This window comes from Somniosus microcephalus, chromosome 1, assembly GCF_052327205.1.
Source record: "Somniosus microcephalus isolate GS21.2 chromosome 1, FLI_Smic_1.0, whole genome shotgun sequence".
In the NCBI taxonomy this organism is placed as follows: domain Eukaryota; kingdom Metazoa; phylum Chordata; class Chondrichthyes; order Squaliformes; family Somniosidae; genus Somniosus; species Somniosus microcephalus.
In genome coordinates, this window is record NC_140987.1 from 304,256,205 (window position 1) to 304,272,786 (window position 16,582).

The 16,582-nt window shown below is 42.4% G+C and overlaps 1 protein-coding gene across 1 annotated transcript in view; it reads right to left on the reverse strand.

Annotated features, from left to right (window-relative positions):
- The window catches only part of mpdz (multiple PDZ domain crumbs cell polarity complex component), a 399,568-nt gene that overhangs the window by 20,179 nt on the left and 362,807 nt on the right, over nucleotides 1-16,582 (reverse strand). The window contains exons 46-49 of the mRNA XM_085986223.1: nucleotides 13,807-13,847; nucleotides 11,289-11,411; nucleotides 9,706-9,810; nucleotides 7,912-8,024 (exon numbers count right to left, since the gene is read on the reverse strand). Of these exons, the coding sequence (XP_085842349.1) occupies nucleotides 7,912-8,024; nucleotides 9,706-9,810; nucleotides 11,289-11,411; nucleotides 13,807-13,847 (382 nt within the window). The remainder of the gene's footprint in view (nucleotides 1-7,911; nucleotides 8,025-9,705; nucleotides 9,811-11,288; nucleotides 11,412-13,806; nucleotides 13,848-16,582) is intronic.

Here is a 16,582-nt window from a genome sequence, read left to right on the forward strand (position 1 = left end):
CCGCTCCCAACGCGCCTCCTCAGTTAAGATCGCGGCCAACAAGTCTGTAATTTTCTTATTATCCACCACAGTGTCTCCTACATCAGTCGTTAATGGGCCCACATTGCCCTTTAATAATGAAAAATAAAATAAAAGGTATAATATTCTCTACCAGCTGAGTCTAATTCACTGGAAGCAGTTTTAGTGTTTTACCATGTTTTGAAATATATAGCAAACTTTTACCAGCTGTCTGAAATGCCTCCTAAACACACGAACACGAATAGGATAGTGTTGCTTTAAATATACAAAATACAATCATGAGACTACCTATATAATTTATATGCTTTTCCAAATACAGTTCTCCCTTGACATGACATTCCTCCTGAGAACTGGGGGAAATCTGAAGGGATTCGCAAAATTTCATATGCTCCCCCACCGAAGATTAATTGGAGTTATTAAAGAAACCTTGGAGTGACTGTGTTTTAAAAATCCAGGGCCTCTCAAAATGGCTGCGGTCAGACACATGGCCAAAGGGCCTGCGGCATCCATATGGATTTTCTGATAGCTTCACAGACTGCATGTTTAATTTGAACAATGCAGTGAGGCAAGCTCAGTTGTATTCACGCCCTGAGGCAGGTTATCAATTGCTTGCCTACACAATCTAAGTTCGGGCGGAGATAGTCCCAGTTGCTTGAGGAACATTCAGAACAATTGAGGAACATTCAGAACAATTGAGGAACATTCAGAACAATTGAGGACATTCAGAAAACAATGGAAAGGCAGTTGTGGTACTGATTGGTGCATCAACGTAAATGGGCCAAAATCAAGGTCCTCTTGTCTTACGTTTTCGAGCCCAAATCGGACAATGGAACGGACTGATGAGGCGCGATAATGACCCATTGCCGAGAGGATATAACTGGGGCGGCCCAGCACCTCTCTCTCTTCGCCTCGGCCCAGTGTCCTGTTTGTCTGCTAGCAACCAAGAAGGAAAACCATCTAGAAAGCATCGCAAGCGCATTTCGACGGCAGCAGCGGGGCACAAGGGCCAGGCCTTTTCATCTGTTTCACCGGTGAGCATTATCTTTCTGGCCGTCACAAGACAACCTAGCTAGGTGTAAGGGTGGGAGTTAAAGGGGTATTACAAAATTGTGATTTTAGAATTTTTCCCTCGTTGTGTCCGTTTCTTCTCCCGTTAAGTGTAAAACTGTATTGCATCCATAGCAATTTCTTTTATCTTCTGTATAATACTGTTTTTCTTGTAGTGTTAGCTTTTCTAATTAATAAACATTGGTTTTCCTTGCACCAATCCACTGGTCTGTTCGTTTGTCCTTGTTACCACTCGATAAGTCCTAAGCTCAGAATCAGGAAGGGGAAAGCGATTCGCAACCGCACAGCGGGCAGGGCAGCTCAGGAAAACATAACTGGCTGACCTACAATAAGCCCCTGGAACAAAACCCCCTACAATCAGGACTGTATCAAGGAAAGCATTTCATGTGAAACCCGATTAAATTAAGCAGTGCTGTGATCCAAGTGTGACTATGTATCAAAATCGCTTTCAAAGGTCATTTAGAAGGTGCAAAATGCTCTGCTTTAATTTAATCCAACAAAATGATCAATTGTAGCTTATTCATTAATTGAACTTGGTCCTGGTCAGGGTGTCCATTGAGTAGCAACCTGAATAGTAGAAATAACAACAGAAAATGCTGGAAAAACTCAGCAGGCCAGGTAACATCCGTGGAGAGAAATTAGAGTGACGTTTCGGGTCTAACCCACACACTATGAGTCCAAGCGAAAGCCACCAGACAGTAAACACAAACAAGGCTGACGTCGTAATACTCATAGACTCAAATGGGAAATTTCTATGGGAGAAAAAGCTATTCCCTAGAAGTAGAAAAGATCTGGTGCCCAACAACAAACAGAGTCATGGGATGGCTGACCAAAGCCAGATTAGGCTCCCCCCAACACATAATAATACACACGGGCACAAATGACCTAAAGACCCAACAGAAAGAAGTAGCAACATCGCTCAGAGCAATGATTAGGAAAGCAAGCAGTACATTTCCAAACACTAGAATCACTGTTTCCACAATATTGCCGAGAACAGACTTCAACAACAACACAATTCATGAGATAAATGCCAGCATAGCAAGAGACTGCGAATCAAACCACAACGTACACCTGGCCCAACACCCCACCCTCGATGAGGAATGTCTTTACGACCACGTCCACATCCAAAGGCAAAGAATATCGATCTTTGCTAAAGCCCTGAAGGACGTCGCTTTTAACCGGGTCCATACCCAGACTCCAAGAGGACCCCCCCCGACCACCAGAGATCAGCGGGGTACATATCAGGAACACTACAAGGACCACCAACACACCAACCGAGACCAGAGAGGATCCCCATGCAAAACAACAATATCAGACCTGCACCACTCCTGTCCCACAGGGGAATAGGACCACTCCCAGCCAGACAGAGGGAGAGATGCACAGGACGTACGCAATACCTCAGACAGAAACAATCCATTAAGAGACAATAAGCAGATGTGCAGCAGCATCTACTTCCGCCTTATGGATCAAGGACTAATTAATAGAAAGAACTGTAACCAAATTGTATTAACTTTTGTAGACAACTGATGTGATCTTTTTTTTCCCACACTTAGACACGACAAACACGTACCACTCTTTAACCTATCATAGTAAAAGATCAAACTTAACATGAAATCCTTGTATATTTCGACCTGGAATATCCAAGGTCTACGCTCTTCACTGCGAGAAGTGAAAAGTAGGACCCCAGAGTTCATAGATGAAACTAAAGACCTAGATATTATCATTTTACAGGAAACCTGGTATAAAGGAAAAGGACACACTGGCTGTCCCCAAGGGTACACTGAGCTGGTGGTCCCCTCCAATAAATTACCAAGTGTAACCCAAGGCAGAGACTCCGGAGGCATACTGATCTGGTTTAAAACAGAACTTAAGAATTACATCAAATTTATAAAAAAGGGTGAAAACCATATGTGGCTCAAACTTGAGAGGGAGATTATCTCAAACACCCAAGATGTTTACATTTGCGCACTTTATATCCCTCCAATCGATTCCCCGTACTTTAAAGAGGACACCTTCTCCAACATGGAGGGGGAAATTATCCAATACCAGGCCCAGGGGAACGTGTTGATCTGTGGGGACCTCAATTCAAGAACGGGCGAAGAACCAGACTTCACCAATAATCAGGGAAACAATTACGTTTTCGGGAATAACCACTTTGACATCCCTTCCCTTCCATACAGGCATAACTGCGACAAGCAGTCAAATACCAACGGAAAACAGCTACTACAGCTCTGTCGAAACCTGGGTCTGTACATTGTCAATGGTAGGTTCATAGGAGACCTCCTAGGAAGATCGACCTATTGCTCACCTCTTGGCTGCAGCACAGTAGACTATATGATTACAGACTTAGACCCATCCTCTTTCAGAGCATTCACAGTCAAACCACAAACAACACTGTCAGATCACAGTCAAATTACTATGTTCCTCAAAAAGACAGAAACAAACAACATAGAAACACAACCCAGTAAACTGTACAACACCAAAAAATCGTACAGATGGGCCAAAAACGACACGGAAAAATACCAGAAAACAATTAGCAATGCATCAACTCAAGCTCTCTTAGACACCTTTCTGGATAACATATACACTCACAATAAAGAAGGCGTAAACCGGGCAGTTAGTAAACTAAACAATATTTTTGATAATTTGGCAACAAATGCAAACCTGAAAGCTCGCAAGAACAAACCCAAAACAAAAAACTATGAAAAATGGTTTGACCGAGATTGCCGTAACATGAGGAAAAAACTTAGAAAAATATCAAACCAAAAACACAGACATCCAGAAAACGAGGAACTACGCCTTACTTATTGTCAGACACTAACACAATGCAGAAACACACTCAGAACCAAAAAAGAGCAATATATTAAGAATACACTCAGCTCCATGGAGGAATCCATTGATTCCAATTGTTTCTGGGAAAACTTGAAAACACTACACAAAAAACAACACGACGATTTGGCCATTCAAAATGGGGACACATGGGTAAACCACTTTGAAAAATTATACCAGAAAAACACACTAAGACCAGAGCAACACCAAATATGCAAAAAACTGGAAAAGCTAGAAATGGCCATAAAAGATAACCAAAACCCGCTGGACGCCATAATAACAGAAAAAGAACTTCTTGAAAAACTCAAGGACCTGCGACCAGGAAAAGCCTGCGGGACAGACGGCATACTAAACGAGATGATTAAACACACAGACAACAAAATGAAACTGGCTATCCTAAAACTCTTCAACTTGGTTCTGAGTGTCGGTTATTTCCCTGATATCTGGAACAAAGGACTCATAACGCCCATATACAAAAGTGGGGACAAAATCGACCCAAACAACTATCGAGGCATCTGTGTAAACAGTAACCTGGGGAAGGTATTCTGTAGCATCATAAACAAAAGACTTATAAACTTCCTTGAGGAGCACAATGTCTTGAGTAAAAGCCAAATTGGATTCCTGCCAAACTATAGAACATCCGATCATATCTTCACCCTACAGACCCTAATTGACAAACACGTTCACCATAACAAAAGCAAAATCTACGCATGCTTTGTAGATTTCCAGAAGGCTTTCGACTCCATCTGGCATGACGGTTTATTCCTGAAACTTATCGAAAGCGGGGTAGGAGGGAAAACATATGATGTAATTAAATCAATGTATACAAACAACAAATGTGCAGTTAAAATTGGAGACAAACAAACAAAATACTTCCCACAGGGGCGGGGGGTGACGCAGGGCTCGCCAATCTCACCGACACTCTTTAATATTTACATAAATGGATTGGCAAAACTACTTGAACAATCTACAGCACCCGGCCTCACCCTATATGAATCCAAGGTTAAATTCCTCCTCTATGCAGACGACCTGGTTCTGCTGTCACCTACTAAAGAGGGGCTACAGCAAAACCTGGACCTGCTGGAGTCGTACTGCCAGACTTGGGCCCTGACAATAAATCCCCAAAAAACCAAAGTCCTTGTGTTCCAGCAAAGATCCAAACATCAGGGACCCAAAATAAATTTCACAGTAGGAACAACCAAAATTGAACAAACCACTAACTACACATACTTGGGCTTAAAAATCAGTTCTACGGGAAACTTCAAACTGTCTGTGAATGAACTGAAAGAGAAAGCAAGAAGGGCTTTCTATGCCATCAAAAAATCAATCCAAATAGAAATCCCAATTAGCATTTGGCTCAAAATTTTCAAATCAGTAATTGAACCAATTGCACTCTATGGCAGTGAGGTATGGGGACCGCTAACTCAACAAGAATTTGCAAAATGGGACAAACACCCAATTGAGATCCTACATGCAGAATTCTGTAAAAGTATCCTCCGGACTCAAAGGAAAACAGTAAACAATGCATGCAGGGCGGAACTAGGCCAATATCCATTAATAATCACTATCCAAAAAAGAGCCACCAAATTTTGGAATCACCTACAAATGAGCAATCCCCAATGCTATCACTACGACGCCCTGAAATGCCAAGAGCTGACCATAAAGAAGAATACCCTCAGTCAACTAGTCCTGGGACTCAGTGAAGTAACTACTAACAATACTAACAATAACCAGCCCCAGGACAGTGACAGGGTAACACAAAGAATTCGACCCAACACAATCGTCGCTAAGCAAAAGGAAAAATATCTGACATATTGGGCAGAAACAACAAAAACCCAAAGCAAACTCAATTGCTACTTGGCCCTAAACAGACAATACAACATAGCTGATTACCTGACCATGGTAAAGGATAACAAACTGAGAAGAACCTTGACAAGGTACAGACTTAGCGAACATAGCCTAGCGATCGAAAAAGGCAGACACAGGCAGACCAGGCTGCCAAGAGAAGACAGGATATGCTCTCACTGCAGTCAGGGAGTAGTGGAGACAGAGATGCACTTCCTCACAGCCTGCGGAAAATATCAGGGCATCAGGGAGAATTTCTACCAAAAATTCTCACAAATATGCCCTGATTTCAGAAATCTGAATGACAACCAAAAACTCCCATTCCTACTGGGAGAGGAGAGAAGCTGTATAACACTGGCGGCACACTATGTTACAGCTTGCCATGAACAGAGGGACAACCAGTAAACTAAGAAAAGAATATATATAAACAATGCGAATGTATATTTATACACTCAGGGATATACCTGTTTATACACTGTATGAATAGAACTGCGTTTATGTGCTAAACCATAAATGTATTTTGATGCTTTGGCAACATAAGATGTAACTTATCATGCCAATAAAGCGATTTGAATTGTGAATTGAGTGCAGTTCTGCACAAATCTCACTTCACTTTTCCTTTTCTCTTTGTAAGGAAGTGAATCACTTCTACTAGGCACCTCAACCACAAGAAGAATCTCACTGTGCAAATAATTGTGAACTCATGTACTGGAATGGTACGTCGTCTCACTGTATGTTTAAAAACTTTGTTTCTTTGATTGCTTCCTCTCCAAAGAGAGCATGTATAACAGACAATATTCAAATAGATGTCAACTGTAACAAATCCACTACATTATTTATAGGCAACATTTGTGAATAAATTTAAATCTGAAGCAACTTGCAATCTGAAATACTACTGTGTCACACAACAACTTGTATTTATATAGCGCCTTTAACATGGTAAAACATCTCACGGCACTTTACAAAAGCGTTATCAAACAAAATTTGACACTGAGCCACATAAAGAGACATTAGGGCAGATGACCAAAAGCTTGGTTAAAGAGGTAGGTTTTAAGGAGCATCTTAAAGGGGAGAGAGAGGCGGAGAGGTTTAGGAAGGGAATTCCAGAGCTTAGGGCCCAGGCAGCTGAAGTCACAGCTGGCAATGGTGTAGCGATTAAAATCAGGGATGTGCAAGAGGCCAGAATAGAAGGAGCACAGATATCGCGGAAGGCTGTAGGTTTGGAAGAGATAGGGAGGGGCAAGGCCATGGAGGGATTTGAAAACAACGATGAGAATTTTGAAATCTAGGCATTGCTGGACTGGGAGCCAATGTAAGTCTGAGCACAGGGGTGATGAGTGAACGGGACTTACTGCAAGTTAAGATATGGGCACTAGAGTTTTGGATGAGCTCAAGTTTATGGAGGGTGCAAGGTGGGAAGCTGGCCAGGAGAGCATTGGAATAGTTGAGTCTAGAGGTAACAAAGGCAGGGATAAGGGTTTCAGGAGATGAGCTGGGGCGGAGATGGGCGATGTTACAGAGGTGGAATTAGGCGGTCTTGGTGATGGAAAGGGTATGGGGTCAGATGCTCACCTCAGGATCAAATAGGACACCAAAGTTGCAAACAATCTGATTCAGCCTCAGACAGTGGCCAGGAGAGGATGGAGTTGGTGGCTAGGGAACGGAGTTTGTGGTCGGATCCGAAGACAATGGCTTTGATCTTACTCATATTTAATTGGAGGAATTTCTACTCACCCAATACTGGATGTCGGAGAAGCAGTGTGACAAATCCAAGGCAATGGAGGGGTCGAGAGGTAGTTTTGAGGTAGAACTGGGTGTCGTCAGCGTACATGTGGAACAAGACATTGTGCTTTTGGATGATGTCGCAAAGGAGCAGCATGTAGGTGAGAAATAGGAGGGGACCAATGAAAGATCCTAGGGGGACTCCAATGGTAAGTGGGAAGATGCCATTGCAGGAGATTCTCTGGCTAGGATGGGATATATAGGAGTGGAACCAGGCTAGTATTGTTCAATGTAGCTTTTATTAAAGGTCATTGCACTTGATTTTGCAAAGGACAGTATGGTCTACACCAGCTCCATGCTTCAGTTTTCCAACAATACTTTTACCATATATTTCACATATATTGTATGCAGTAAATACAAAATATTTACCCTAGGTCATCATGAAGGATGCTGCTTGCCGTCAGCCCTGAGAGAGAAAGGGTAGTTGCAGCATGTTGCTGTTGCTGGCCAGTTATCACACTAACATCACCGCCTGCAACCACCTAGAAACAATCATTATAACTGGATTCAGAAATAACCAATTATAGAAGGAAGAAAGACTAGCATTTATATAGCACCTTATGTGGTCTGATGTTATTCTTAGCTAACTTTTTAAAAATTCGATCCTTGGATGTGAGCATCACTGGCAAAGCCAGCATTTATTGCCCATCCCTAGTTGCCCTTGAGAAGGTGGTGATGAGCCGCCTTCTTGAACCGCTGCAGTCCGTGTGGTGAAGGTACTCCCACAGTGCTGTTAGGGAGGGAGTTCCAGGATTTTGACCCAGCGACAACAAAGGAACAATATATTTCCAAGTCAGGATGGTGTGTGACATGGAGGTGATGGTGTTCCCATGCGCCTACTGCCCTTGTCCTTTTAGGTGGTAGAGGTCAGGGGTTAGGGAGGTGCTGCCGAAGAAGCCTTGGCGAGTTGCTGCAGTGCATCTTGTAGATGGTATACACTGCAGCCACGGCGGTGGAGGGAGTGAATGCTGAAGGTGGTGGATGGGGTGCCAATCAAGCAGGATGCTTTGTCCTAGGTGGTGTCGAGCTTCGAGTGTTGTTGGAGCTGCACTCATCCAGGCAAGTAGACAGTATTCCGTCACACTTCAGACTTGTGCCTTGTAGATGGTGGAAAGGTTTTGGGCAGTCAGGAGGTGAGATACTCGCCACAGAATACCTAGCCTCTGACCTGCTCTTGTTGCCACAGTATTTATGTGGCTGGTCCAGTTCAGTTTCTGGTATGGTGGCCCTCAGGATGTTGATGGTGGGGGATTCGGCAATGGTAATGCTGTTAAATGTCAAGGCGCGGTGGTTAGACTCTCGCTTGCTGGAGATGGTCATTCCCCGGCACTTGTGTGGCGTGAATGTTACTTGCCACTTATCAGCCCAAGCCTGAATGTCGTTCAGGTCTTGCTGCATGCGGGCATAGACTGCTTCATTATCTGAGGAGTTGCGAATGGCACTGAAGACTGTGCCGTCATCAGCGAACATCCCCACTTCTGACCGTATGATGGCAGGAAGGTCATTGATGAAGCAGCTGAAGTTGTTTGGGCCTCGGACACTGCCCTGAGGAACTCCTGCAGTGATGTCATTTATACATTAATGCTTTGCTAGTGATCAGTCGCAGAGACCCTGACTGATTTTCACTTCCCTGATCATGGTGTTATATATGGAGTTAGGTTACAGATCAGCCATGATCTCATTGAATGGCAGAGCAGGCTTGAGGGGATAAATGGCCTGCTCCTGTTCCTATAGGTGCTGAGGACAATTGCAGTTTCTCTATCATCATTCCAGCTGAGAACAACTCACTCAGGGAAAATCCAGGATCCGTCCTAGTCTGTATGGTTCAGCTATTCACTTGATAAACTGCCTGAGTCATCATAAGACCAGAAATAGGACATTTAATAATGGTGTTGTAGTGCAGTATAGAGATGTAAGATAATTTTTTAAAAATTCATTCCGGAGATGTGGGCGTCGCTGGCAAGGGCAGCATTTATTGCCCATCCCTAATTGCACTTGAGAAAATAATTTTAGCAGTGTAACAACCAATTAATGCAAAAATATTTTAACAGATATAGTTGAATCAAAAATTAAGCAGATCAATCTACCAATCAAGGTCCCAAAGAATTAAAGAAAGTTATCAAATGTCAAATTCCCACTGAAGTACATGATGCTTTGTTATACCTGTAATTCAATATGACCTGAAGCACTCTTCAGTATGCTGACTGCCTGGGAATGAGTCAAGCCCTCTGTAGGTTTCCCACAAATACTTACAATCCTATCTCCAACCTATAATTAACATAGGATTAAAAATTAGTTGCTACATCAGCATGTTAACATATCTCTTGGATTGAAGTTATACTATACATACCTACCTCAAACTTGCATCTAATGAGTGTAAAGTACAACCAGCAGACCTGAATTACACCACTGATTGCCCCTCAGTCTGAGCTTAGTATCAATAGCTTTGTGCATACATGCCTGGATGCACAGGTGGTTAATTTTTAATGTTCAAAACTTTTTGGCAGGATCATTCACTTTCTCCCAATATAAAAACACTGAAATATGTTTATAAAGTTCCCAACAGGTTCCTGGACACTTTTAAGATGTGGCTTCACACTGCTGGAGTTATACTACATCCAGTACAAACACCAAGTAATGGGAGACCACCAACTGGAGGTGATCTCACATCTCTTCCTTTAGCGGTCAGGAATCAGCTTGGTCACCTGAGTCTCAAGTCATACTCATAACCTCTGCCCCCTATTTTTTTGGATGGCAGCTGTTGATGATTCTGCTATTCCCATTTACACCTCTTCTAGACCCATCTTTTGTTCCCTTCCTTGTCCCATTAGCATCTCCTTTTGCCTCGCACCATCATCCCTTTAATCTCGCCTGCCTTCCCTTTTGTTCTTTCCCCCCCTCTCCCTTCCTCTGTACTTGCTTAAAACCTGTCGTATCTCTAACTTTTTTCAGTTCTGTCGAAAGATTATCAGCCTGAAACGTTTCTCGCTCCACAGATGTGTCTGACCTGCTGAATATTTCCAGCATTTTCTGTTTTCATCTCAAGTTATCATGCCATTTTCAAGTCAATGCACACCTGGAGCTTTCGGGGTATCGCCAATAGAACAACTCAGGATAGCCAGCTGCAACACAATCAAGACCTTAATGCTAAAATATTTGTTTTAAATGCTTTCCTGGTCTGCACTGGATGTGGTTGAGCTTTAAACATTGAAATTCAGTTGTAAATTTTTGGGGGTGAACTTTGTGTAGCTAGATGTTTACTGTGATATATTCTAATCCATCTCAATAACACAACTCAAAAATAAAATATAGCCCAAAACAAATTTCTAAGTACAGAAAAAAAGTTTTAAAGTTGCCCATTTGCACAGAGAATAAAGTTCAGCAGAGAGAGGGGAAAGAGCGCACAGACCTGTGCTAGGCATGTGGTGCCATTCCTGAGGACCTTAGCTTACCATGAGGTTGGTAAATGTTGGGAAAACATGAGCAGAGATCAGAAGTTAACTCTGATGGGCAAAAAAATTCTACATGTAACACTGGACTATTGCAACATTTTAATAAGAGTACAGTATATCCTAGTATTTAGATAATCCTGACACTACAGAAAGCTACCCTAAAGTATTTCTTTATATGAACTATTTAGGATAAACTTTCATTATGAAAGATATGAAAAAATAATAAATATAGAATAGAATCTTCTGAAAAAGATCTTAATTTATAACGGCCATAATTTAAACATACAGACTTACCCGCAGTTTCTGGGTCTGGGCTGCTACTCCATTTGGCTGCATCATTGCAATGAAAATGGGGACATCTCCGAGAGGACTACCCACTCCTCCTGCAATGCTGATTCCCAGCGAATCAATGGGCCCCTATTATCACCAACACCACATGAATTATAATTTAGAGGAAACAAAAAGTACACTTTCATACATAGGTTTAAAAGGAATCTTAATATCAAGTTGGATCATTCTCGTTCTGTAGCAGTGTCAGTCTTTGCAGATCTCACTTACCAAGCATCTTTCCTTCTCTCATGATATCTTGTTGTAATTCTTTTGCATTATACTCACCTACTTTCACTTTGACTACTACTATGACTATAATTACTACTACAACATGCGTTTATATAAATCCGTCAGAGAGGCACAAGGAAAACAGATGTTGAGCCAAGAGAGGAGAGATTAAGGGGTCGATTTTCCTGGAGCCGTCAGGCAGAGTTCCAGGCGTTTGGGGGGGGGGGGGAATCCCAAAATCGGGGGTCCCAACACCATCCCGCCTCCACGTAAGTTTCACAGGAGGCGGGAACCCGCCCCGCACTGGGACCCGCCGACCCGAGGCGGGAAGGGATTGGTGCCAATTAACTGCCTGTTAACAGGTAGTTAACAGGCAGTTTTTAGCCTAATCCCTATTTTGAGGGGTGTCGTGTGGGATTCCCGACGGCTCCAAACCACGCCAGGTTAGAGCAGGTGGGCCGTCGGGTTGAAGGACTTGGAGGGGTCGCGATGTCGGTGTTCAGGTGAGTGATGGGTGCATGAGTGCAAAGTTAAGTGTGTTTGGTGTGTCTAAAGTGTGTAAAGAAGTTTAAATTACCTGTACTTACCTTAACAGCCTTTCTTCCTCTAGGTTTTGGGAGTCCATCACTCAGCCGGCACTGAAAGCAAAATGGCTGCGAGCTGTCAAAAGTGACAGCCTTCAGCTTTCATTGCCGGTGAGACTTCTAATTGAGTCTGTGTAGAAGGACTCAGGTTAGAAGTCAGACTGTCAGTGTTTGACAGCTTCAAACAGCTGTGAAACACTGATATTTCATCTGTCAAGGCTTATTGACAGATGAAATTTCAGTCTGTGACGTCACCTGTTGGTGGGTGGCCCTTAATTGGCCTGCTGAGCCCGCTGGGCGGGCTCAACAAGGTCAATCAAGGGAAAATCGCGTGGATTGGCTGGACGTCGATGTAGGCGGGACTAAAACCCGAAAGTTGTAGTCCCGCCTCCTTCCCGACAGCTTTATGAAAACCGACCCCTAAGAGTGGTGACCAAAGCGGAGTCAAAGAGGTAGATTTAAAGGAGGATATAGAGGTGGCACAATCAATTAAATCCATTCTCCAGTGACCTCCTACATGGCAAAAACAAACTTATATTCTATCAGGTCAAAGAACTTATCTGTGTATTAACGCAATTACTAGTTTCTATATGAAATAAAGAGCTAGCTCTGCTCTTGCTACAGTTTTATTTTACATGCAAGTACTGCTTGTAAAATGGTGTCAGCCACGACTCAGTGGGTAGCACTCTCGCCCGAGTCAGGAGGTTGTGGGTTCAAGCCCCACTCCAGAGACTTGAGCACAAAATCTAGGCTGACACTCCAGTGCAGTACTGAGAGAGTGCTGCACTGTCAAGAGGTGCTGTCTTTCGGGTGACTGTAAAAGATTCCATGGCACTATTCGAAGAAGAGCAGGGGGAGTTCTCCCTGGTGTCCTGGCCAATGTTTATCACTCAACCAACATCACTAAACAGATATCTGTTCATTATTACATTGCTGTTTGTGGGAGCTTGCTGTGCGCAAATTGGCTGCTGCATTTCTTGCATTACAACAGTGACTACACTTCCAAAAATGGTTCATTGGCTGTAAAGCACTTTGCGATATCCTAAGGTTATGAAAGGCACTGTATAAATGCACAACTTTCTTTCATACAAAATTCTTACAGGGCTTGACAGGGTAGATGCAAGGAGGATCTTTCCCCTGGCTGGGGAGTCTAGAACCAGGGGTCACAGTCTCAGAATAAGGGGTTGGCCATTTAGGACTGAGATGAGGAGAAATTTCTTCACTCAGAGGGTGGTGAATCTTTGGAATTCTCAACCCCAGAGGGCTGTGGAGGCTCAGTCGTTCAGTATATTTAAGACAGAGATCGATAGATTTTTAGATATTAAGGGAATCAAAGGATGTGGGGGATAGTGCACGAAAGTGGAAATGAGGTAGAAGATCAGCCATGATCTAACTGAATGGTGGAGCAGGCTTGGTGGGCCGAATGGCCTACTGCTGCTCCTATTTTGTATGTTCTTTCTAAATAAGAATTAGCAGAATATCAAACTTATTTTGGATCAACGACAGTGCATTACATTTTCAAGTCAATTCTCAAATTAGGAGTTCTTATTTGCCACCATCACAGATACAAGGATGTATAGATAGTTGAGGGAGCACTTTTGAAAGTGAGATCTTAAAGAACTCGTAACTGCAGCTTATTGTGGAGTTAGGACAACAATTTTACAACTCACCTTAGTAAACTCTACTGTTCTTAGCCCTTGAATCTCTGTCCCTTTATTAAAAAAATGAAAAGACAGCATATTGTGAACCAACTTTGTTTTGAAATCTTTAGTTTTAATTATGAGTAATTCATCAGTCGAACATAGAAACAATGATGCAGGATACTGGATTGTGCAATCTTGCATGTTTCGCAATTTCATGGAATAACTTATTAGTTTGGCAACTATACTAAAGATGACAAATGCAGTATCTTTGTGAGCTATCCTTTCTAGGCTAAAACTGTACATATGTATGAATACTTAGAGGTTCCCTGCTACAATCAACTCGTGCACAATGAACAGTCTGCCTGGCTCACGGAAAACTGAACAGAACGAAACAAGCAGCAAGGCATCCTAAACTACTCTGAGGCATGAGGTTGCAATTAACAGCAAACCCCAGGCTGATTAACCAAATAACACTTAAGAGCATTAATGTGTAGGCCAAAACAAACTTCTGCCTTAAGGAAAATCTCTCAGACAAACAGTCTGGTTCTGTTGAAAAGAATACTTTGAGTGGACTCGGAAGTTAACCCTGCACATGCTGTTTCTGCATATACAAAACACAAAATTAAAAATTGAATATGGACAAAAAGTACAAGGGGTTAAGATCATCATCACTCCTTTTAGTCAGAGAAGGAATCTAGGAATAAGAAGAAATGTCCAGAGGAATTACATGCTCAACAAAAACAATAGATTGTCCAGACTATTGAAACTTGAGCAAAATATTGGGGTCTTCTGGTAGACAACATTTAAGACAAACACATTTCTTATTACCCTGAAGGCTAGAAAAAAAATTAATAATATAAAAGTATTTGCTTCTGACAATGAACCATTAAATAACTGAGGGAACTAGCTAATATACTGTCCACTTAACAATACAGTGGGCCCAAAGTTCTGACACCAATGACCGATCTATAGCACATCCAAGCATAGGATACAGGAACAAATCCTGGTCTGCTGAATCAAACTACTGGAGTTCGGGCTGTCCAAAAATGCAACATTGCTTGCAGACTAGGTTCCAACAGTCTAGAAGAGTTAATTAAACCACCTTTAGTACCTCTAGTATCTTTATGTACCAGCTAGGTTTACTGGAGTCTACAAGCCTTAAGTTCACTAACTCTGTAAATTACACCCCTTCTGTAAGAGATGCTTCAGTCAACGAAGAGAAGAGATGCTGGTTGTGCTTGCAGTTTGTGGCCTGGGAAAACATACAGAGGTAGTCACTCTGCCAAAAATGTTCGAAAAATTGGAAAGCTAATGGAACCAAAGTTAGAGTGGCGAGGATCTCAAAGTACTAATGAAACGGAATATGCAAGAAGTGTCTTGATGAAGCTTCCTGACAGAATGATAAGGATTGTATTTCCTTCTTTAATTCTAGAATTAAGTCTGATGTAAGATGAATATTGCCATAACAGTTTGAAAACAACTACCTTTTAAATTAGAGGTCCAGAGGTGGTTCCAATTGGGATTTTTTTCTACCTTTACCCTCAAGAAGCTTGACACCATCCAGGACAAAGCAGCCCACTTGATTGGCACCCCATCTACTGTAATGATATCAGCAAATAGTGATGGTATTTGCCTGTTTGATTATGATGCCTTACCAGCATGTTTGCCTGATTGATTACTTATGCCTGACCAGCAGAGGGCATGTGAGGGACAAGCAGTTTAGTTTTACTTTCGTTTTAGATGGATCCCTAAGATGGTGTCTCCTGTAATGCTGTTAACTTGTTGAACAAACTTTAGATTAAAAGACATTCTCTTTCATAAATGTCTCGTCATTGAACCCACAAAGAAATCAATACATGGTGTCAGAAGTGATTGAAAGAGATGAAGAGGAAAAATCTGAAGTTAAATCAGCTCTCCACATATTAGCAAGCCAAAAGAGAACATCGTTACTTACCATTAGAGAATAGCTAACGAAGTGAAAAATGGAAGGTTTACTCCCACCGGCGAAGCTTCAGTTGACAGGTAATGTGGCTGAAAATTGGAGGAGATTCAAACAACGTTTAGAGTTGTATTTAGCGGCAATCGGAGCTGACGAGAAAAGTAATAAAAGAAAATCGTCACTGTTCTTACATGTCGTGGGTGATGAAGCGCTGGAGGTGCATAATAACTTCACATTCGCTGCTGATGGAGACAAAATGAAGCTAGATAAAATAATGGAACAGTTTGAGGCCTACTGCATACCTAAACGTAACGTGACGTTTGAGAGGCACAGATTTTTCACATGTGTACAGAAAACGGGAGACTATTGATCAGTATGTGACTGAACTGAGAAACAGAAGCAAATCGTGTGAATTTGGGGGACTGACAGACTCGCTGATAAAAGACAGACTGGTATGTGGTATTCCGGATAATGGTCTAAGGGAAAGACTGCTAAGAGAGCAAGATCTAGACCTGATAAAAAGCCATAGCACTGTGTAGGGCTACAGAGACTGTGAAGTCGCAGGCAAAGGAGCTGTTCAGTGACAATAGCTGCAACGTGGATGCAGTGAGAAAGAACGGACAGAAACCGTTTAACAAAAAGAGCGCCAATGTGAAAAAAGCGGCGTGGCCAGCGAACGAAAATGAAAGGGACAATCGAAAGACATGTAGTCGATGCGGTACACAGCATCCACCAAAAAATGTCCAGCATATGGTAAAACATGCAATAGTTGCAACAAGAACAACCATTATGCCCGTTGCTGTAAGAACCAAATGCAACAAAGCAAGGTCCATGCAGTAGATGAAAGCGACATAGAGGAGTTCT